The sequence below is a fragment of the Sturnus vulgaris genome, chromosome 2 (genome assembly GCF_052056855.1).
Source record: "Sturnus vulgaris isolate bStuVul1 chromosome 2, bStuVul1.hap1, whole genome shotgun sequence".
Taxonomy (NCBI): Eukaryota; Metazoa; Chordata; class Aves; order Passeriformes; family Sturnidae; genus Sturnus; species Sturnus vulgaris.
This window is the reverse complement of record NC_142244.1, coordinates 112,078,702-112,103,476: the sequence shown is the minus strand read 5'-3', so window position 1 is coordinate 112,103,476 and position 24,775 is coordinate 112,078,702. Positions and strand designations below refer to the sequence as shown.

General features: G+C 37.4%; 1 protein-coding gene across 8 annotated transcripts in view; it reads left to right on the top strand.

Annotated features, from left to right (window-relative positions):
• CASK (calcium/calmodulin dependent serine protein kinase) overlaps positions 1–24,775 on the top strand; it is a 186,843-nt gene that overhangs the window by 121,681 nt on the left and 40,387 nt on the right. For 5 of the 8 annotated variants that reach the window (XM_088160390.1, XM_088160391.1, XM_088160388.1 and 2 more), the window contains 3 exons: positions 93–192; positions 5,272–5,289; positions 12,968–13,089. In XM_088160390.1, the coding sequence (XP_088016516.1) occupies positions 93–192; positions 5,272–5,289; positions 12,968–13,089 (240 nt within the window). The remainder of the gene's footprint in view (positions 1–92; positions 193–5,271; positions 5,290–12,967; positions 13,090–24,775) is intronic. The other 3 variants (XM_014876769.2, XM_014876767.2, XM_088160393.1) reach the window with 1 other exon arrangement.

Here is a 24,775-nt window from a genome sequence, read left to right as displayed (position 1 = left end):
AAGACCTCAGGAAATTGAGTGACCCAAGGTGTCTGGAAATGTTTCATTATCTTTCTTTGTGTAATTGAGACTGTGTGGGTATTTTTATTCAGGGGGCAGTACTAGCAGCTGTGTCAAGCCACAAATTCAACTCCTTCTATGGTGACCCCCCTGAAGAGCTGCCAGACTTCTCTGAAGACCCCACCTCCTCAGGTATTTTAACAGAAAATGTATTTACTGCAGTGAGCATGTCTTAACTCTATACTGACCAGAGTACCATGTATTTACTAATTTCATGGGTTCCATAAAAGTGAATATTAAGTTAACATTGACATGGGAAGGGATAAATAATTTTCAATCACAATGGTATTCACAGCTGGCAAAAAAAAGAGAATATCTCAGCACAGTTTTAAGCTTCTGTAGAGATTCTGTCTGGTTTTTTTATTTTTTCTTGCATGTACATTTATTTAGAAATAATGTTATAATCTCACATTTCTCTTTATATTACTTGAATTTTTGTAATGAATTCTTAAGCAGGAGCAAAGCTCTAGTACCTTACTAAGTAGTTATTTATAAAAAGAAGCCATTATGTACCAAAGTTTCCTGACCTCCTGTTTTAGAGAATAACAATATGATTAAGATGTGTCCTGTTCAAAGCACACTGGACAGTATTTCTGACCCCCAAATTTTCAGAGGGAGACAATACAGGTACTCAGGGACCTCCCAGCATGTCTCAAAGGGGAAGATAATATTTGTGCTGTGATCTAGGCCTTGGATGGAACAGTGACCTTACTCAAACAATCCTTTTTCCCACAAACCATATTCAGAAATTTAAATAACCTGCCAGTCCCTAAACTAACACAGCCCTGTCTTAGTTATATATCTTACTTTTGACATAACATTGCTCAAAATATTTGCAGTGCAAAAGTCTGGGTTAGTCTGTCTGATCAAAAATTAGGATTTAGGATCAATTTAAATGAACCTTTAAGAAAAACTTAAGACCAAAGGACTGTCTTTAATTTTTCTAAACAATTTAGGAGTGCTGGCAGAATATTTTAGCTATATACTGACTTTTCTAGAAGACATTTCAGGAACTTAATTGCGTGTGTTGATCAGCTGTGTGATATTTCTCTGTCACAATATCTTTATAGGTCAGAAAATTATGTATAGACTGCATATATTAATTATTTCTTTCCCTCTTATTTCATATAATCAAGTAATCATTATAAATTATTTCAATATCATTAATATAAGAATTATATGCCCCATAAGAACAGGGGCAACTTTTCTTGGTTGAAATTCTCCAATTTCAATTCTTGGAATCCAAGTTTGAGTATTAAAACTAAAAGATTGCTTTGTCTTCAGACATGAACCCTGTTTTCATAATTCCCATAGAAATGAACAAGAATCTCAGGTCATTTATTGCAAATGGGAAATCAAAGCCTCATGGCTTAAGTTCAGCCAGACAGCTTTTGGATCCTTGTACTTGCAGTTGAGGATCCACCTATTCTTTTAAAGAAAGAATAAGTCAGTTTTACTTCACCTAGAACTGCTTGCAGTGCCTTTATTTTTGTTTCCATCTACTTCCCCCATTTTGGTGGTGAATGGCCACCAACATGACTGGCAGTGGCAACTTTCCTAATGTGGAAACAATAGTTCTGCTTTCCAGTTTCAGTCTCACATCAACAGGACATGTGTCTTCCTCAGAGTGATGTAATTGCAGTTTTCTCTATACAGGAAAGCTCCAAATTCTATTTTTTTCTGTTCACAGAATACTTGAACCTAGTGCACATGTAAATTGTACAGAATATCTGTGTTGGATCCATTGTTAGTTTATGTTCATCTCTGAAATAACTGAAGCAAAAGCTTTGAATTCTCAGGAAAGCAAAGTTATTCTCTGACCTAACATTGTTGATCAGACTGATGGGAGATCACAGTGATCAGGAAACCATGCTAAGTGGGAAGTTTTCATTATGTTTCTCTGATCCACTTCTTTAGCTGATAAAAATTTAATATTGAACACTGAGCTTTGCAACAAAAGACTCTACAACTCTTTCAGCTTCTGAAATTCCTAGATACAGAAATCTATTTTGTTTCCTCTTCAGAAGTACACCAATAATATTTTCAAATATTTCCAGCTTGTAGGATGGGCCTTGTGATGATTCTAAACCAAACTAGTTTGGAGAAATTAAACATAAAACTCAAGAATTGCAGTAGAAACTTGATTATCTTAAAGTTATTTAAGTTTCCTTCCCAGTATCCCATAATGTCATTCCAGATCATAAATTCTTAATGAAGAGTATTTAGTATTTTAGATGTGGTTGCCAATTATTCCTCCCATATAATTTCATGAAGCTTATCACTGTAATTAAATGGTTTGTCAGAAACAGGCAAATGCGGAACTCCTACAGAGATAAATATACAGAAATATAGATGGTTATTAGGTTATGGAAATTACATTTCCTGTCTTCCAGGGCTTTCCAAACACAGAAAATTTCAGTTCTGTCTTTATCCCCAATTAATCTAGAGGTGTTCTTCCTCCAAGTTCAGTTTGGAAACCGGGGTTTGCTGGAACCTTGGAGCATCTTCCTGTGCTGCCAGAGCCAGAGTGTTATCCTGGAATGGGAAGGCACTGCAGGCTGCAAGGCACATGACTTCTGTAGGTGCAGAATCACAAAGAATATTCTTGTTATTAGAGAGTTTTCCAGTGATAGTCAGCAAATTGCATGGCTAGATTAGATGGGAATGAACAGAGATAAATTTTGTTTGAGGTCAACCAGGGTTTTTTTCTGTACACATCTTCCTTTCCTTTGTACAGTGTTAACAGCTCTTGCTTGCAACCACTTGCTGACCACTGGGTGGTCTGTTTCCTCTTCTGTCAGCTGCCATCCCTGGAAGAACTTGAATTAATCCTGCTATCATCCTGTTGGTAACATGTCAGAAACCAGTCTCGCTGAGTTTTGAGTGTGATAAAACCTATTAAAACACTTTTAAACTACAATGCTGCTTTATTGCTGACAGTCTGTGTTCAGTAACTTCTCCAGTAAAGCCACCAAGCAGCTCAGCTGACAAGCTTTCTGCAAATGGTCTTCTCTAGAATGCAAAACATTTGACTTCCAGGTTGCCAGTCTTCAAGACATTGTAAAATGTGTATTCCCCAAGGCAACAAATGTTTTGCATATTTTTAATATGCTGAAACAAACATAAATTAGAAGTTAGCAGTCAGCAGCCCTGAAGGCTAAATCTGTCACAGGAGAAAAACGCCCAGTAGGAAGTATTTGAAGTGGACCATGAAGTACATAAGGTGCCAGGGAAATTCACAGCATTTGCTTCTGCTGCCCTTCCCCATCTGACTCTCCCCGTTCCTGCCCAGTGCCCTCCTTATCTCCTGATTGCACTTTAGACAGGATTTCCTCTCCTTCTGTCATGTGCTGGCCACGTGTCCCCCTGCAGAGTGTACAGACAGTTTTCAAGTGTTTTCATACCAGTGCCTCAGGCTCGGGAATGAACATCACCAGTGTAAAGCTTTTAATTTTTCCTCCTTTTGCTTCCTGTGGTTTGACTTGAGGACAACTGTTTCATATGGAGTGTTAAGTAGATTCAAAATGGTTAAGTAATGGTTAAGAAAAAAAAATTATTAATTGAAGAGGTTTTTTTTTAACTTTACATTTCTAAAAGCTTTTTGTAGCCACATTTTCAGAACCGAGTCAGTGCTGGAGTTAAGCCAGTGGATAGTCCATAGTCTTTGAAAAACTCCATAACTGACTTTTAATTAAAGCAAACCTTACCTTTTGGGTAAAGGATGTTACTCTCTAATGGCTGCTGGAATAGCTTGGTTTGTGGTACACATTTCTGAAGTGTGACTGAGAGGTTTCAGAGCAGCTTTTTGCCACAGACACTTCTGGATTACTGTAAGGGATCCTCGAGCTGTGTTCTGGGGTAACCTCAGAGCAAGAGAAGAGCCTGAGTGGGCAAACACCTTCCAGCACCTGTGCTAAGCAGGGACACTGCTGCAGCATTTCCTGCCTCGTGTGGCTGCTGAGTGAGCTCTGTGGTCACTCTGGGGGCAGATGAATGTAGAGACAGAGTTCTGCCCTGCACACAAAGCAACTACCCTGAGACTCCTTCAGTGCTTCTGCCTCGTTTTCTCCAACACAGTGTTTTGGCAAGTGCTTTTTGGTATTTTGTCTCAGGATTTGATGTCTCAAATTGAAATTTTCATCCTGTTCTATTTTGTCAGACTCTGTTTTGTGGTGTCAAACGAGAAGTTTTTAACAGCATGAGATCTTGATTTCCAAATTTGATAATAATAAGGAGAATAAAGCTAAATCTTAGTCTTTCAGAGGAAGGTCAAACAGCATAGGTACAGAAAAGTTGTAAGCTCGCTCTTTCCAACAAACATGGAACTCACAAGTTAGAATGGTTTGTTGTTTTATGAGATTTAGAATTCATGAAATATTGTCAATACATGCCCATATTTTAAAACCCATCAGTTTCGTCAACATAAGCAAAAAAAGAAAACCCACTTTTGTTATGCAAAAATTACCACTGATTTTGTAAATATTTGCAAAGGGTGTTGCATAACACTTAAAAATATGAATGCTTGGTGGAAAAATCTACATTCACCTTATAATTGTTATTAATTCCTTTGCTAGTATTACAAGCACAGCTATCAGTTTTGAGGTAGTGAGTTTTTGTGTTTCAAGTATTCCATTATTAACTTTATGATTTTTCAGCTATTCATTCTTCACTCTGGTATGTTTAAATTTTTTAAAAGGGCATAAAGACACTGTTAATTAAAAACAATAATGAAGTGGTTGTATTTCTAAATGGTTCACATAACATTTCTCACTGAAGGTTTTAATTTTAATATAACTTTGCTAAATTTTGCGTACCAAGTATATTAATTTGATGTTATGCATCGTTTGCAGTATGTTGAATTACTTTATCATTTCACCTCTTACAATATTTTTACTAAAAATTAATTTTTTTTCCATGAGTTTTTTAAATAGTTTAACCAATGTTGGGAAAAGTCTGGTATTAATAGATCTCTTAACACTGCATCCATGTGCTGCCTTCCCAATGCCAAGTGTTTGTTTTCCTCCCATCCCAGTCTGCCAGTGCCATTTGCTTCACACATAGAAAAACCATATTAAAAACTGGGGGGATCCTTGTCACGTTGTTGAGATTATTTTGTGGCTAAATTAGTCTGCTAGGTTGCAGCTTTATAAATTGCTTGTTCTGAAATCTTCATACTGTTTGTTGTTTGTCCAAACGCTGCCTTCCTTCTAGGACTTCTAGCAGCAGAAAGTAGGTATCCCTTTGTTTTCCTTTAAGGCATATCAGTCAGCTATGGTGTGTGTCTTTGCATGTTTAAAAAGCTGCTTTCTTTTGCTTCTCTTTGCTCTTTTCAGTTTTAATACTGCCTGTTCAAATAAAATTATATGGTATTGACTAAATCTGTCTACATATAATATAGAATCAACAGTATAATTAAACAGAAGGATAATTTCCAGGGAATTCTGAAGATTGTAATTTAGAGGCAGTATTAAAATTACCTGAGCTCTGGGGGTTTTTTCCCAATATTTAATATTTGCAACACAACTGAACTAAAATTTAATTTTTATTGAATTAATAAAGTATACAATATTTTGGTATTGCATTTTCATTCCAAAATTGTTTTCATGGAGTAACTTTTGTTCTTCCTACCACCAAACAGATACTGTAATATCAGTCACATATTATATTCTTGCTCTATGCTTGCATGAACTTTCTTGATCCTTCTGTGTTGATGTGGTACCTGATCTATGCATATGCACTGTGGATATGCATACACCTGATTTCAATAACTATCCAATATCAAGTATCCAGTAAATATCCAGTATGTGTCTCCTTAATGAAAGAATGCTGTTGGCATGTAGGGAGGAGGTTCTGCTGCAAGGCAGCTGCACACTCTGTGAGCACAAAGCCCTTCTAAAACCTTCAGACTATACTAGGCAGAGAAGGTGTGAAATTTCGATACAGACCACAACCATTTCAAAAACAACTAATTCAACATCTCCAAAAACAAGCTCTGAAACGGGGGGGTTTCCTGTAGCATTTTAAAACTTGTGGGTTAACAGCTCTACTTCTGTCCTAGGAGAGGACGTGCCAGCAGGACATGTGTCCGTGTCTCCATTTCTGATCACTCATGGATTTTGTGGTGGTTGTTGTTTGGTTCATTATTTTGATTTTACAGGTTGAGGGGGAAGTTGTTTCCTTGTCTCCTATTTCCCCATCTCAGAATGCCTGTCCTAACACAAGAGTGAAAGTTCAATGGATTTTTATATTGAAGTTTTGTGGTAGTATTGTTTTTAAATAGTCGTAGGTGGGGGGGGGGGGGGGGGGGGAAATCTCATACAGAGCCTGTGCCATGATTTTTGGGTTTTTGTTTGTGCATGGAGACTTTTCTCCCTCAAACTGACTATAAGAACGTGCTGCCGTCTTGCTGGTCAGAAGGGGGTTTTTAGTAATTTTTGCAATGAGGAAGAAAGAATCTAAGGAAGGGATAGTGAAGGGCATTCATCTATTAGAATATTTATTTGTTTAGTTGCCTGTGAGTGCACTTACATGTAGGCTACAGGTCTGATCTGAAAAAAACACTTGTGCATATTTCTTTACCACCACGCTAGACTGGCTTCTCTCCTATCTGTGGCTGGTTTTTCAGTTTGTTAACTCTGGGAAAAAGAATTAACAAACTGTGTGTAGGTGCCAGGTATGGAGACAGGAGAAAACTGGAGCCATGCATACTCTCAGTGTGCCTGTGTGTGCAGGATAAAAGGAAGTCTCTCTTCAAAATTAAGCCTCAGTTTCTCGCTGCCCTCTTTGTCCTCTCCACCACCACTTCCTCTTCCCCCCCATCCTTTTTTGTTTTCCATACATAGTACTCTCCTCTACATTCCTTCTGCTGTTTGGAAACACTTAATCTCTTGTTTTCTGTTCTTTTTTTGCTTTATTTTTCTTTTTTCCTGTGTTTAGTCTCTTTCTCCCTGTCTTTCTCTCCTGTACCTATTTCCTTTAGTTTCTTTTCTGACTTTTACATGCCTTTCTCTCCTTTCTTATATTCAATAGATCATCTTACTTTCTTTAATGTAGTTGTAAATCCCAATACTCTTCCATTGCACCAGCTGTCTTCTTTCTAAATTATTGTCATCTCCATAAACCTCCATCTTTCTAGTTCTCTTACTACACTCTTCCTGATTGTTTTATATACATCTAGTGTATGTATATACATATATTTATATTATTGCTACCTTACTTGCTTCCCAGTAGCATTCACAGAATTGTGTGCATGTAGGAGCTTATTTGTAAATTTATAGGGTGTCTAAACTTCACTGTTTGATTTCAGTCCAAGGAGGAAGAAGTCATGAAACACCATATAGCTCAAATTTCATCAGGACAGAGCCTTTAATTGCCTTACATTTTAATTACACTGCTGTGTGTATGTGAAATATGTATCTCCCACCTTACCTTAAACTATTATAATCATATATACACACATGCTTTGGCTGTCATCTGTTCCTGCAGAGTCAGTTGCTCTGGAATACCATGAACAGAAAAGAGCAAAAATTTTACTGTGTGAGATCAGAGGCATCTCGATTCCTCGATTTTTGCAGATGTTCTTTCAAGTGATGAAGAGCAGCTGCTGCTCAGCTGGCTTTCTCTATATCTGAGAAGTTACATCACTTAAAGTAGTTGAAAGGTCTGCACTTTTTAATAATGCCCATGCTTCTTCTTTCATGAGATTGTATCCTGTGACTTTATTTTGTGATTGTAATATTTGATCTAAAATTTAGCAGTTTCTGATGATGTTTTGTCTTTCCTTGCTGGGTGTACTACCCTCAGACTTCTTCACAAATTAAAATGTAAACCCTGCCTTCTGAAATGCCTGTGCTTTAAGAGCCAGGATTGATTTTTTAATTTCATTTCCAGAAGCTGCCCATGAGAAGGCAGCCAAGAGATGAGGCTGAGAGAAATCGGCTTCTGTTTATTGTAGATTGGCTGGCATAAGGACTGAACTGTGATATACAGAGAAATTGCAAATGACAGCTAAGCCTTGCTTAGTCATTTAAATACCACTGTAAAATCTTGAAGACACGGTTGCTTACCTGTTTACATAACATAAAGAATAGTTGAAAAGCCAATCAAATAAAGGTAGTTTATAAGAATGAACAGGATTGAAATGAGTGGCTGGTGTCATGAACTTCATTTTATGTGGTTCTACAAATCTAAGAGATTTAGATTTTGCCAATGTCTCTTCAATAAATACATGCTATTATTATGATGGTTATTATAAGTTGTTCTGCAGAGTTATTTCTTGGCATCGTTATTGCAGGAGACTAGCAAAAAGGTCACAGGTTTATAGTTTTGTGTTTAAACAACATTAGGCTTCCTGAGTTCTGAGTTTTCATGACTCAGAAGCAGGTTTATGACTCACCCAAGACTTAAATGAGCATTTGTAATCTTCAGTGTTAAAAAATAAATAAGAATTCTTTTGCCCTCTGTCAGAATGTGTTTGCAGTCAGGATGTAGTCTGTGCTTTGTAGCAATATCTGAGTCTCTTTACCTAAACACTTTATTCAGTCATATGCTGTTGCAGATCACATGTCACATGAAAAGAGGTTCCTAATTCTATTTACTGCCTGTTACATAACAGAGGGAGTCAGTTATACCTGCCTGGAGTGCTGAGAAGCCTCAGAAAAACAAACTTTTGGGATTTTTTGTACTGGGGGGGCACATGACTATTGCAGAATATGTAGGCAATTCTTGGAATAGCATTTAAAATTTTGTTTTACTCTGTTCTGGGGAGAAGTAACCAACTCCTCCCTACCTTTAAAGTCCAGTTTCTCTAGTCAAGCCATCTGTTCCAGACTAGAATAGCTGCATGTTGTAGTAACAACACTATTTTACCAAAGCTTTGCCTGCTTCCAGCCTGATGAACCAGTGTCAGTAGCAACTTCAGGTGCACTGTATGACAGCTACAAAGACTCTAGAGACAGAATTCAGCTGTAAGAGAAAACTATTTCTGACTGGCCATCTCCAAAAATAAAATAACAGAACCTGCACAAAATACGTGTGGTAACTTTGACTATGCACTGCATAAAGAGATAATCCCAAGTTTCTGCCTCAAAAAGCAAATAGTTGTCTCTGATAAATAATAGATCTGCCTCAGTAGGCAGAAAACTGCTCAATTCATTTCTGTCTTCTCAGAAGTAATTTGGTATCATCCTTAAGAAACCATTCTATTAACTATAAAAGCATTTTATTTACTAGTACTGACTGCAGGAGACTGTCACAAGCATTCTGAATGTGGTTTTTCCTCTTTTTTATATATGACAGCCCATAAATCTCAACTTTTCAGAGTTGGCAGTCCCCAGAAAACTCTGAATAGCTGCAGCCATCCTTTCTTAGGTATTCTTATGGAAATACAAGAAAAACAAGGTTGTGTGCATGGCCCAGAGTGTCACTGCTCCTTTGGACTGAGGTCATTTACTGTGCATTTACAGGAGGATCCACAGTCTTCTCACAGAACCATGTTTGGTGTGGATTTTGTTACTGTTTCTGCAGAGTAGAGTCTGCTATTTATATCACTGGAATTGCAGCCTTTCCTGTGCAATTGGATCTGTTTTTATAATAACTTAAGGTGCAGGGTGAGATTCATCCCGCCCAAAAGTTGGGGCTACTTGAAAATTCTGGGGCAGTGAGCAGCATTTTCTAACAAAGTTTACTTTATGGAGTCTTAAAAAACAAACTAACACAGCCAGTCAAGTTAGTCAGCTTTCCGATTTTTTCTGCCTTAATAATATTTATGCATCATTCTAATTTGTATATTTCTAGATTCTGTCTAGAAATATGCTACAGACCATGAATTCTGCTACAGACCATGAGAACTCTGAAATTTAACTTGTATGACTGTAATAATTCAATTAAGTCCTTCCTTTATCATCTGTACTGAGGCTAAAATGCACTTGTAATGCTGAAAAGAGGTTGAATCCCATTTCAAGAGGATATCATCTTTAATCATAAATATTGAGTGCCTTTACACTTTCCTCAAAGGTTAGAAATTTAGCTTGAATATTAATCTTTTTAGAAACAGGTATGCTGTAAAGGTTGGTTAATTTTATTTTATGTAGTATCTCTTCCCTGTATTTTAAACTCTTTAAACTTTTGAAAGGAACTTTTATGCTTTTTTAGGAGATGTCTGTAACAAAGAGAGTTTAGGTGTTCACAAAAATGCCTGTAAATTCTGTCACTTTTTTTAAGCACTAACATGCTGTCAAGCATATTGCTGCTATGCCAGTTTCTTATGCAGGTGCACATTATTTGTACATGAGTGAGGGGCATGGCAGTAGGTGAAGCATAAGGTAAAGCTCTCATTTCAGAGATTAAGAAAGTCACTGTCAGAAAGTCCCATCAAATTTCTTAAGGGCATTCTTGAAAACTTCATTTTACAGCCTTCTGTTCAATGTCACCAATGGACATGAGAAGGAAAAGACCTAATGATCAAACAATTTTTCTAATTTTTTTTCAAATTCCCAAATATTCAAGGGATTGTTGAGATGCGAATACTGAAAAATCAAAACTTCCATTTCAGAGCCTGCAAAGTATTCCACAAAGTAAAGTTTGCTAAGTAAATAATACTGTCAGATAAAAAATGTGGTGGTCCAGAGCATTTGGTGTTTCACAATAACACAGCACTGCAGGCAACTTTGAAGACATTTCTTACTAGTTCCAGATTTGGCTCAGGTTTTGGTGATTATGGGCAACCCTGAGCAGTATTAGAGACTCTGAAGGTACCCAGGCCTCTGAAATTACTCCTCTTGAGTTTTCTTTAATACTCCAAATACACAGAAAGGCCTTTGAACCCAAAAAAAGAAGCTTTGCTTGAAAATGAAATAATTCAAACTCTGAGTGTGAAAAGAGCAGAAATAAAAGAGAATTTTAACAGATTTTCTTCTATCAACTGGATCCTGAAAAGTCAAGCTCTTTCCTTCAGACTTGGAGATCTCAAAGTCCATCAGCCTTTAACTGATGTGCTGAACATGTAAAGGAAACAGTGCAGTCCTTTTTGGGTCCCTGGGTAGTTTTTTTTCCCTTGCCTTTGAGGCTTAGCTGTGATCTCTCCATCCTCTTACCCAGTCCTTACATTTTTCTCAGGTTTCCTGCTGTGTCTCTGGCAGAGGGATGTGGATGGTTCCTTTCAGCTGAGCAGCCTTGTCCATTATCAAAGAGGAAGCAAATTTTTCTCTTTTTCAGTGCACCTGGACTCATGCACAGCAACTACTAAAAGTCAAACCATTTTTTATGTGCTGACAGCCACAGATTTTTAAAAAAACATAAATTAGAACATAAAATAGGTGTAAGTAGTCAGACACATTTGATGGGAGAGAACTAATAAGTTTTATTGCTCTTGAGACATGAGTTGTGAGTGAGGGGGATATTGTGGTGCTCAAACCTTGTTGTACAGAGAACTGTGAGGAGAATCTGAGGCTGAGGTTTGTACTAAATGTGATGCAAGAGTTTCTAGATTTGTAATTTATTTCTCCTTCTAAGCCATGAGGTTGCAAGTCTCATGTAACAGTTCTCGTGTATTTTGTTATGTTTATTCCAGTTTTTCAAGATTTTCAGAAAAGTAAGTTAACTTATTTCTTTGTGTGATTAAGAGGCAGTTGTGTATGTTGTTTTTATTACATTCTGAAAATGCAGTACAAAAGGCTTTGAGTTAAGGAGGGCTGGTAAGAAGTGTTTATGCAATAGAAATAGGAATTTCAAGAAATGCAGCAATTTTTAGATGTTATCTATTTTTGTCAGAAAGACACAGGCAAATGTATAAGTAAACAGCATAAGCATATTGATGAGAAATTAGTGAAATAGAGAATGTGTTTAATTCGGTATCCATAATTAAGAATTTATTTATGAAAAAGCATTCAGTAGTTCACTGCCAGACCAGCAGCATTGTTGCAGACTCTCCCTTGATATGCTGCCTTCTTACCACATAATTTTACCACAGTGGGAAAAGTGAAGACAACGGTCCGTGTCTGTTGAGATAAGCCAAAGTTGGCATTCTAGTAAAGCACAGGTGGCAGCCACCACTAATATTCTGATTTTTAAACAAGTTGTTTCACACAGAGCCGCTGTGGGCTTGTTTACTGTGGATTTGTATTGTTTCTTTGTCCTCTCCTGCTGAGAGTTCAGCTTTTCCTCATGGACTTCCACCTTCCACAATGCCTCCCATTTCTCTTTCTTCGTCTCCATAGCCCTCACTTCTCTCACCCCCATGCCATATAAAAATCATCCCCATCGTCCTATGACCCAAAACAATGCCCTGGTGAAAAAGCAGCTGGGTAGGACATAACCAGGCAAGCAGAACAAAGAGAACAAAAACACATTACAGCCTTTTTTATCCCTTAGAAGATTCAGCAGTCAGGTGTTTCTCCCTCTTCCCTCCTTTATCCCAATGCTGATTTTAAAAATATTTGTGAAAGCATTGGTTCTTCCTGATTTTATCGATGTTTTGGATTGGATTTCAAAATAATTCTTACTGATGTTTCAAAATTTTGCAATATGTATTTGAAATTGTCCAGCAGTTCAAAAAGAGAAGTGAAGTTTGGGGTGGGAATGGTGAGGAGAGGCCAATAATCCAAGTTGCTGCATAAGACATGGTTGGAAGCAAGGCTAAAAGAGAACAAAGCTGAGCTTAATAAAGTCAGGTTTTAACCTCTTTCCCATTAAGCCATTTCTTATGTATAACTACATTTCCTCTGAATACTTTGATATATGTAAAATTTATTCAGTGAGTTTTCCTGTTAAAACTCTAGCTTTTTTAAGCTGCTGTTCCAGTTGTACCAGATGAATTGAAAGTTTCCTTTTCCAAAGTTCAGTTTACCATGAGCCTTTGCTTTATTGATTTTTTTATTCTCTTTTTTTTCCCCTGTCTGTTGCCCCATAGGAGCAGTCTCACAGGTGCTGGACAGCCTGGAAGAAATTCATGCACTTACAGACTGCAGTGAAAAAGACTTAGATTTTCTTCACAGTGTTTTCCAGGATCAGCATCTTCACACGTTACTAGATGTAAGTTTTCTGTGATAAAAATTTGAATGTGTTCCTGTATCTGTTTTCATTGGATAATATTTTGTTTTATCCTGAGCATATTACCTTTCTTTGATTTCCAAAACCAATTTCTTTTGTTGTAGAATGTAAGAATCATCCAGTATTTTATGCAAAAATACATTTTTTGGACTGCAGGATAGAGTATTTTAGAATATGTAAGTGATTAAGAGTTTGAGTTAATAGGTTTGCTTTAAAATAATTCATCAGAATAGGTTTTCTTTTAATAAGGACCAGATTTTAGTGTTTATTTTAAACGTGAATTGCAGTTTTAAAACTGTACATATTCTGTTATTAATATTAAATGGCCTAATCCTAGGCCAGTTCTTGGGACGTTCTTAGAAGTGTGAATTTTTTTGTGTGAAGCAGCAAGGTATGCTCATTTCTCTTCTACTCTTGGTCACAGTATGTAATAGGCTCAATCATCTAAAATCTGTATTGCTCTGTGATTGTGGAGAGTCCATAAGGCAGCAGTGTCTTCCTGGAGCGCCAAGATGCTGAATGACAAATTCCAAAGCACATCATGCTGTCAGTGACTTTGTCATTCACAGCACTGAGGTCTAAAATACAAGTAAAAAAAAAAGTAGCAGAAAAACTCTTTTCCCTGATTTTTTTTCTGGGATATATGGATACTTAGTGTTGAAGACAAAGGACTTGCTTTTCAAACAAGATGAGCTTTTTCTGAAGCAATCTACACCTTGCACTGAGAAAAGACTCTGGATGGAGCCAAATGCTCAGAGGCACCTTGGCAAGTGCTGTGACACAGCAGTGGCAGGGCTGTAGAACAAAGCAGCTGGCACCGAGGAGCCAGTGCTGACAGTTCTGTGTTCTAAGGGCTTGCACTTTATGACACTTGCACTGCAGTCCTGTGGACTGGGTAACCACTGTAGGGGAACAGCATCTTTTATTTTATAATTGTTTGAGAGTAAATATGCTCTGGTAACACTGTATGGTGAAAAATAAAGAATTGTATGGGGGCATAATGAAATTAATTTTTTTAATGCACTCCTGGATCAAAGCAAAATGATGTGATCACATGGGTAATGACCTTTTTAGTGCAATGTCTTAACAGCTCAGTGAATATCACAAATCTAAGAAGATATGTGTGGTTTTTACCCAGTGAAGGAGCCACAGGAATAGGAACCATTCCAGCTGTCTGATCTGCAGGTAGATGATTATGTTTGTAGAGACTTGAGAGAGTTTCTGCAAAACTGTTGAATGCTCTGGTTCCTGTGTGCAGCTTTGCAGGAGCACTGAATGTAAACAGTGCCACAGCTCCTCTGGTGTCCAAACTCTTTAAAATGTAGTGAATGATTTGTACACTTGTTACAGTTTGATCAGTCACTTGAATTCTGTGCATTCCTGAAGTTGAAGAGATTCCAGTGCCCACATCCAGTCTGGGTTCTGAGCTGGCCAGTGTAGGAACACAAAGCTGCTTCCCCACAGCACAGCTGCCCCTGGGGCTGGAGGATCCAGAGATAGGGAGCTGCCTGCTAAGTGATGATGGCATTGCTCTGCACAACACTGCAGTTCTAATCTTTGTTCTCTGATAACTGTTTATGCATTTTACATCAACAGCCACTGGATAAAATTATGTGAAGCACTCAGGAGGAAGGGACTAGGGGCTCATGACTTTCCTGAATTGCACCTTCAACAACTCATCTTTGCAATTTGCATTAAAATATGAATCTTTATTTTCCCAATTTAAGTTCACCGAGCTTGTGTCCCAGATGCTTAAATTAGTTTTTATATGGCATGCTGCAGTGTAGAAAGGTAATCAGTTAATATGAACAAGAAATAAAAAATCTGGAGAGGAGTAGAATACCATGAGTGTAGCAAGAATCAAAACACTTGTGTCACTCATGCAGAAAGGTTTTAGATATTTATTACCCATTGCTGTGTTACCATACAACTTCTTGGGCTTTGGTAAACCACATGGCCTTAGTTTCAGTATTTTTCTGGATGACAGGTCTGCCAGACATTAACTCATACTTCTGCAATGCTTTCACTTTTTTCTGCTCTTGGTAGTACCAGTCTGGTTCCTAGTACTTCATTCATGACATGTTATTGCTGTAATGGTCTGTTACAGCTTTTCAAATAAGAAAAGACAGCAGTGGATTCATACAATTTTCTCATTCTTTGTCACAGTCATTCTCATAAACAGAAAGGGATGCATTTAATTGCACCATATAAAGATGTCTGTGAGATCAAAATGCCATCAAAAAGCATTTTATGTTTTATTATGCTATGTGGAAGGGAGGTGATAGAATCTTCCCAGATACTTTGATTAGAAAAATACAAAATAAAATTCTGTAAGAGTTCAGTGTCCTGAAATATGTATTTTAAAGCCTAAAGCAAGTTACAGACTATTATTTGTAAGGATAGCTTTTTCATGTCAGTAATTTGAACGTGGGAGATTGATTTCTAGTTTTGTATCAATACTATTCCAATTTCTTTCTCAGACTTCTGAAAAAATCGGCAGTTGTACTTGGATGAAGTTCTGTCAGGGAAACTGTTTATTCCTCTCAGAGTATTTGGGGTTACTGCAGCCAGCAGACCAAGTAACCTATAAACCATTATATCCCACTAAGTAGGAATTTTCTGTTCTCTTGTGGACTTGTGGCTGTCACTTTGTATTAAACTACTGTTCCTCTTCTGTGGCCATTTTCCACAGTTAAATTTGTTCTCATGTTCCTGCTCTTTCTCAAGAGTTATCCTTATTTTTAGATTAAGCACATGATGGTAGATCATGCTGCTGAAATATCTTATTTTGCCTCTGAAATGACTTCTTCTGAAGGCCAAAAAGGAAAGGACAATCATTTTAAGGATGCAAGTTACCCACATGTTGGGTTTTTTTCAGATCACAAAATAGAAATCTTTCGTCTCAGTAATTCATTAACTTGACTGTTATGAGGACAGGCACCTCTGAAGGCCACAGAAAGCATCATCCCATCGATTGGTTTTAATTGATTAATTTGTTTAGATAACTGTCTTAAGACTCTCTTCCAATTTACTTGGTGGCCAAAGGTGTTCAAAACAAGGGAAAAAAGGTGCCAACTACTTAGAAAGTAGTTAATATTCACTCTCAGCCAAATTCTGCAATACAGAAGCATATCCTGATGTGAGTTTATTGAATAGTTTCATTGTATGTGTTTTGAATCATTTTACAGAATCCTATTATTTTTGTTGCGTGTTCTGTAAGTTCCTGCACTGAATTTACACAGTTTATTATTAAAAACTTAATTGTGCTTACTGCAGAGAGTAAAAGCCTTCTAGAAACAACTATATAGAAATATTCACTGCTGAAAAAAAAAATTGTTTAATGATTGGTTTTATTATTTTTTAAAGTAAGTAAAAGAGTAACTTTGGTTTGGACAGATTTTTCTTTTTTCTTGCTCTGTTAAATGTGTGATGATCAAAGTTTTGGTGAATGCTATAGGACATTTCTCTGTGTCACTTAGAAATGTCTGGGTTTATGACTATATAAAGCTTTATAGTCTGTTTCATTCCAGTATCCAATTTAGATGATAAAGAATGCAGTACAGTATATAAATAACTTTATGGAAAAACAGAGTTAAATTTAAGTAGTGAAAGCAGTTTTTTATTACCATGGACAGATTTTTAGAAGCCTTATCAAATGCTTGAATTAACTTCTTTTTTATTAACTTTCATGAAAAACATCCTGGGACACGCTGCTGTCCTGTGTCAGCAGTACTGATAAAGAAATTAGAAAGCAGTGTGAAGAGGTTACTAATTTTGGAGGTCATGACAAAAGATTTGACTTCAATGATTATTTGTTTCACAAAGTATAGTGGGGCTTCAAGGCTGTGCTGAGAGGGGAAGAGTTTTACACATTATGTACACATCTCTGTCAGTGCATCAGAGGAATTTTGCTCAGATGTAAACCCAGGAGCTGCTGGTCTGTGCAGCTGCCTGCACTGAAGGAGAGAAGAGAAATGCTTCTCGTGTGGAGTGGAGTGCTTTGGTCACCTCTGCAGGGCCCTGGCTGGGCTGATTCTGAATGCAGATGTCGCTGGATTTACAAGTGAGATTTTTCACCCAGCAGGAGAACAATATCAGCTTTTGTGTGGCTGGGGCCTCTCTGCTGGCTTTGTCTGCATCTGTCTGTCCCAAGGCAGAGATGGTTCTCTAGGCTGGTGTCTTTTGGCTGTTAATTTAAAAGTTTGTTACATTATTTTCATAGACGGAATCGCTGAGGTAAGTGTTGTTATTTCTGTGATAGAAATGTTACAAGCTTTCAAGAAAGTTTATTTTACTTTTTGGTGGCCTAACACATTACACACGTATGGTTTTAACTAAATGAGGTTAAATAAATTTTGCACTGGCCATTTGTATCACATCTATGTGTGCAGCCACTTCTTTGTTGTTCCAGTTTAATTTCTATTCACAGTGCATATATTTAAGGCGTACTGATTTCTCAAGAGAATCTCACTTCTGTGTCTGTTATCCTTTGTTGTTCATGGTAGTGTTGCACAGGGACCTGCATCTGTGCACACTTCAGAGTTCCCTTTGGATTTCTTTTGAATTCTGTCATCCAAACACATTTGGTCCTGAAGTCCAGACTTTTAAGGAAACATATTTTCTCTTTTGCTAGAATGAATGTTGATGGAACCTCAGTTTAGCTTCTTACATGGTTGGCTAAAGCTTTCTGCTGGGTTTATTTTGGTTTGTTCTGTTTACCCTCCCAGTCTGGATGTTGGCACAGTAAATTTGTAAAAGTCCTTTGTAAAAATTGCAGTTATTCAGCAGTGTCCAGGCATGGATGATACTATGGTCCTCTGTTTGACTATGTTTTAAATTCTCCATGCATTTATCCCTGATATGCTCTTTTTTTGAGCAAAGTGTATTATTTTGATAATTTTGATGTATACTTCAGAATTTTAAAAAGGTGGAGGGGGGGAAGGGAAGCAAAAACATTTTCTTTTTTCTCTTCAGGATGCTTTCATTTGCTTTTTATTTTAAATCATGGATAGACTGGTAGAATATCATATGACACAGAAAATAAAACTAGCAGATGTGTATAAAAAGCTTAAATATTTTCCTAGATCATCCAGTTTTACTGTGTTTTTATTTGAATGAGAGTGACTTTTTATGTGAATCACATAGTGTGGTTCGAGTATTTTTGCATGCACATTGGTCCTTACGCTCTTGAATACTGATTTTGTTAACACTTATAGGGGGAACATTTTTCAGTGAAACCTGAATGCTTCTCTTATGCAAAAACAGATCACAAAGTGTGTTATGGTGTCTTGCTTAAAATCCCTCAGAACATGTTATGTTTAAGTGAAATAATACTTTATCATTTTTAAAACACATTGTTTTCATATTTTTAATTGTCCTTTATTTCATATCTTTGTAAGACAAAAAACACATGGAAAATATTTGGTAAAAAAAAAAAAAAAAATCAGAAGAAACTATGTTGGCAGGAAGGCACCTTGCTATTTGGGGAATCAAATCTGGCTTTTATCCCAGTGCAGAGGCAGCGTGCTCAGCCCCAGGGAGTGGGAGGGACTGTCCCTCTCTGCTATGGGAACTCCTTTCCCAAGCAGTGTAGACAGAACAATGACCAAGCCTTAGGGAGAACTGTGAAGAATTCCTTCAGCAGATGGGCTGGATCATCAGCACCAGTGCAGTGCATTTCTCTAACAGGTAACTCCTCTGGAAGCTGTGTCTGAAAGAACACAAAAAGCAGAGGCTATCCTGGAATTCCTTCTGCATTATTTCATAATCATTCTCTGAAATCCTTTCCATTTTCCTCTTCCATCCTACCTTTGCATTTCATTTTCTGTGCTATTGGGATAGGTGGATCACTTTGCCACTCAGCATCATCTCATTGTTTTCTTGTTCTTCCTGTTCCTCTGCCTTACAAATTAAATGGGGGCTTTATTTTATATTTAGTTTTCAGAGAAGAAAGCATTGTTGTTCCATATTTTTATAATATAATTCCACATTTTATAATATAGGTCCACATTTTTATTATATTTATATAATAGTGATAAGTGACTGGGTCTCTTAAACCCAAGGCTAATACAAATATGAGCCAACAGTTACTTTTATATTAGCTGAGAGTAATTTTTGAGAAATTTATGTATCCATCACTTTCCAACAATGCAAAATTCTGGCTCAGTTCTCATGTGAGGGTTACTTTGTGTGCTTAACCTGTTTTCTTTTTAACTAATACTCTGTCATTTTGAGTATTTATAAGCTTGATATAAGCTTGATGTGGTGAATCCTCAAGTGAAATTTAGCTTGATAATGTACTTTAAATGGGAATTTTAGTACCTAGCCCATTCTTCCTGGCCTGATGTCATCTCCCCTGTGTAAAAGGTTGTCATGTCTGTGTGCACCAACATCTCTTACTCCAAAATCCATAGACTTCTTTTTTTATGTGGAGCTAAAAATTCCCGTTATTTCAGGGTATTTTTAAATTACTGGGCCCTGATACTTCAAAGAACAGTAGCATTGTATTCCTGACACTTGTGGAACTTTTAATTAACTTCACTGATATTGTCTTGGGTTAAAGAGGATCAATTTCATATTTAACTTTCTACATTTTCTTCACTTCTTCTTGTGTTGTGTGTAGTTCAAGTTCTTTTTTAACCATAAGGGCTACGTGTTGTGTTTGGGGGGTTTTTTTCCTTATAAACCTTCAGATTTTTAGGTTTGTTATTTCTCCAAGAGCTTGAGATCTATTCTGAGAAATAACAAAAATAAAGAAATGTTGCAGCACCTGCGCCACAAATCTTGAATAATGCTTCAGCTTTCTTAGTGCTGGGAGCTTAGCTTTGGGTTGATACTTCAGTCTGAACTTAGTTCACATTCAAAAACCCAAAGGCAATGTACAAACAGCCCAGTGAGCTCTGCTTCTGCCTCTGAATTCAGTCAGCCCTCACTGCCTCCTCCTTGCAGTCCTTCAGGTGTTTGGCTGGGGCATGTTGGCTGTTCTAGGTGGGGATCTCATTGCAGTGTATTTTTATTCTCAGAATATCCTTGCAGAAAATTTATGTGAATAGGTACAAACAAAAATAGTTGTTAATTCCAGCATTAGCACCTCCTGGTGCAAGGTGTGCTCCATGTCACAAAGCAGGGGAGGAGCTGTGTTCCTGTTAGTTATTGTGGATTTATGTAGTTCTATGGGTTCTGTATTCCCCTGGAATGAGGTTTGTGGTCATTAGCATTTTCTCTTCAGGTTGATGATCCAACCCTGACAAGAAACTTTGGCCAACAGGATTGGGAATTAAACCCATTTAGGCCTAACCTGACTCTGTTAGTTCCTGTTCTTGGTTATTAGTCCATATTGAAAGGTGGGGGAAAGACAAGAGCAAAACCTGTTCTGTGGGATGTAGTAAGGTGTTGTCCATGGAACAAACCTCTTTATAAAGCCCTTCTCTATTGAGGGAGTAGTTTTCCTGGTGTGCTTATTGAATCATATAGTTTGGAAAAAATCTTTAAGGTCATCAAGTCCAGCATGATAAACCTTTTGGTGAAAATTTTCCCTGGTATCTAATCTAAAACCTTCCCTAGCCCTAGCAAGGCTGTTTGCTCTTGAACTATCCCTTGTTATTTGGGAGAGGAGATCAACCCCCAGCTTGCTGCTCCTTTGAGTGAGTTGTAAAGAGTGATAAGGTCTCCTCTGAGTCTCCTTTTCTCCAGACTAAACACCCCAAGTTCTCTCCTCCCCCTTTTTAGACTTCTGCTCCAGACCCTTCACCAATGCCTTTATCTAAACTCCCTCTAGCACCTCAGTGTCTTTTACATTTACTTTTATCTGATCAGCTGCATGGTGTCATCTCTAAAAAGTGCTTTGCCTTGGTTTTGTTAAGATCAGCTTCAATTATATCTGATGCAGTGGAAAAGAAAAAAAAAGTCACTGTTACTGAAATAATTAGATTTTTGTGTCCTTGAAGTCACTAATATATTACAGTACCTTGGGAAATAATGTTCTAAGCCCAAGTTTTTCCCAATACTACTACTGGTACATTCCAGAGTGTGAGAGCACTTTGCTTTTTTAAATGGCACCTTTGAATTTTATTTTATTTTATTGGTTTTCCAACTGCTGTGCCGGTTTTGTTGGTACTGCCATGTGCAAAGCTGTACCTTTATCTCATCCTAGTTTGGCATATTTCATCTTTGCAAAAGATGTTACAACATTTGCAGTGTGAACAGAATGAAGTCTGGTTATGTCTGTGTACTGTCTGGCATGTCTTTAACATCTGCTGTCACTTTTGGAGAACGGCAGCTTCTGCAGTCAATAAAAATTTTTGATGACTATTAATATGGGTTTTTCATAAAATAGGAGACAAATTACTAGGTTAGAGTCCTGCTTTGTAAGGAAATAAAATGCTGTCACACACCAGAGTCTGGGTTCATCATGCATGAATGAGGCATTTAGGGACACCTGAAATTAAATAGAAGAAAATAATGTCTGCTGTGATTTTGAGGAGTAGCATAACCATTCATTGTCAATACTTCTGTGAGACAACTTGAAATAAATAAATAAATAAATAATTTCTTTTTCTTGGTAACTGTGAAGCAAATCCAGAGGCACAATTCAAAAAGTTAGTTGTGGAGGGAGAAATGCACACATCCTGGAGTTTATTTTGTACAAATATAGTCCTTTCCTTGTCACTTTTTTCTCTGAAGTGTTAAGGCTTTGATTTTACAGAGTAAGTGCATAGCACTTGATAATCTCTGCTGTAAAGGAATATGTTCTACAACGGAGCTAAAATTTATTTGTAGCTCATATACACTGAAGGTAGAAACTTCACCCATTGCAAAGAAATAGAATATGCAAGTCAGATATGACTGAATATCTGTGGGGTCTGAACCAATGTTAGCATAAATGTTTCCTTGAATCTGTTTTTCACTGTATCAGTGTGTGGAGCTGCAGATTTGGGTAGTCTTTGTTTCAGACTGCACTTTATGTGGTTTGCCCACAGCTCATGACTGCCTGCAGTTTTGCTACAGCATTATAACCTTTTGAGAGAATTTAAACATTTTCACTTTTTAAGGTTTTGATCAAAAGATATACAACAGATAAGCCAACACTTTGCTACGTAACAGGATAAAAAACTTTTTCACTGTTCTTTACCTTAACCTTCTGGTTCCCTTCATGTTTCCAGGCATACAGAATATGTCAGTGGAAGATACATATGATAAATATTGACTGGTAATGTCTAATACCACATTTTACCCTTTGGATCACTACAAAAGCAATACATACACAGTCCTTTGGCTGTGGCTGGGGATGTGTTTTCCCTCTCAAAGGAGCCTACAATCTTTTTAGGGTCCCACCTTGACTAAAGAGATACCTTATCTCTCACCTGTCATTTAATTTATCCACAGTAAAATAAACCTTTATCATTTGTGTTGTACTAAGGTGCTGTTCTGACAGCTCATTAGGACCACATCTGACAGGCAGTTTGTTGTCATGTGTAACACACTGAAGGGTCAGGAATTTTATTCTATCAGTTCTTGAAGTAGATCACTTCCTATATCTCCTTCTACTCCCATAGCAAGGCACTGACTTCTAAGAAACGGTATTATGTTCTGTGTGCCTCAGAAATGTGGTCATTAACAACCTGTTAATGTGTATTAAACATTCTCCAGTTGGCATTCAGCTTCACAGATGTGTCAGAATTTCAGGGATTGTGCAGTGAAGTTTGTCATTCTCACTCTCTAGAACAAACTCATTTGCCAGTCATGTGCAGTGGGAACTGAACTAACAGAGAAAAATGGTTTTGCCCAGTTGAGTTTCTCTTCTCTGTTCTTTCCTCCAAAAAGTTACATTTCAGTTTAAAACAAAACAAGTGAAGAAGCCCAGGTGAGAAATTATTAAAAAAAAATAAGCAGCTTCAAGTAAAAACTGAAATTGCATAGGACTGACTGAGTTTAGCTGGCATCATATTCTCTTACATGTAGTAGGTAAAGGTGTAAGAAAATCTGGGTTTATGTTTATTTCTGATACAGGTAGCACCACGTGTAACTCTGCTCTAAAAGACACATTATGAATATGTAATATAGATCACTTATGAAAACAAGGCACTGCTGGCCTGCTTTTTGCAGATAAAAATTTCAAGAGTATGTATTTCGGTTCTGTCATGTGAATGATCAAACTTAAAATTGGAATTGAGGGTCCAATTGCTACTGCAACATTTTTTACTGGAATGATTACTCATATGTGGCTTGAATGTGAATATGCACAAAGGAACTGAGTATTTCAAAATCTGCATAACCCTTGTCAGGGTTACTGAAAGTCTGGGTGCTTCCAGTAACAAACTACAGTGTTGGTAGCTGCCAGTTTTGGGGCATGACAGAAACAAACACTTGTTTGTTCAGACAGAGTTAGTGTTCTGCTTCAGACTGTCTTCTGTGAGCACTCTGTCAGGGAATCTTGATTTTAGCTGATAAACTGCTTCCTGAAGCCTCTTGTTGAATTAGTTTTGTTTGCATTGCTGGGCATTTCACTGGGTGAGGAACTGGAATGCAAATGTTGATTATGCTCCTCTTCTATAGCAAGTGTATCACAGAAAAAGATTTGAAGCTGTGGAGGGCTGTAACCTGTAATGCTCTAGCAGGCACAAGGTAGAGTCTGAGAGATGTTTTGGACTTTGATACAGGATGGAACTATAACATGCTCCGTGCAATTGTGCTGGGAAGCAAATGCTAAGTCTCTGATGCCAAAATGGTAAAAATGAACTTCGTGCACAGTCCTTAACAGTGGAGAACAGAGAGTTTGAAAGAGTAAACTGTCTTTAAACAAAGTTGAAGATAAGGCCTCTGCTGTGACCTTGCTGCTCTGTGTTTTCCAGTAGGAGTTATTAGCTTCAGGGATGTTTCCTTGAGTGCTTAGAATGCAGGGAAAGAGGCACCCATGGGAATATTACAGTATTTTGCATGGAAAAGGAGATGTGAAATAGAACTGGCAGAAGAAAGAATGAAGTGAATTTATCTAATTGGTCCTTTAATTTTAGCCATTCTTTGATACTGCTGCTTGTGAGTATTACTTATTCAGTGGGTTGTGAATTTCTTTCAGTCTCTGAGCACATGAGACCTCTGGGGTGGATGGAGAACCACGATAGGGAGCTGTGGGAGGTAACAGAGCAAAAAGCTTCTTTGTTAGTAAATGCTGCTGTGCAAGGGGCAGCACCTCCAGACAAGAATTTTTTATATGGTACAAAACCTAAAAATTATGAAAACCAGCCCTTTAATATCACTATGTTGCCTGTGGTTAAACTGTTCAGAAAGTTAAATATATACATATCATAATGTTTGCTTTCAGATGTTTCAATATAGGGTTTAATATTTGAGGTTGGCAGCCGAGTATCTGATCTGAATTGCAACTGGATGCCCACAAAATGTGAATTTGTATTGAATGATCAGGGGGCTTCATGCTCTAGCAGCTCTTGTTTTAGGAAGTTTCTCATTTGCCTCACAGCAACTTCGTGGTTTGGGTAGATAAAATACTTACTGATTTCACTGTGTGATCTGATCTTTATTACATTCAAGATCAGACCAGACAGTGAGGCTGAATTTCTGCTACTTGTGATATATCTAAATTTTTCACTGTGACATTGAATGGGGGTTGCTTTGGGACAGTATTCTGACTCCTCATACAGGAAATGGTTAA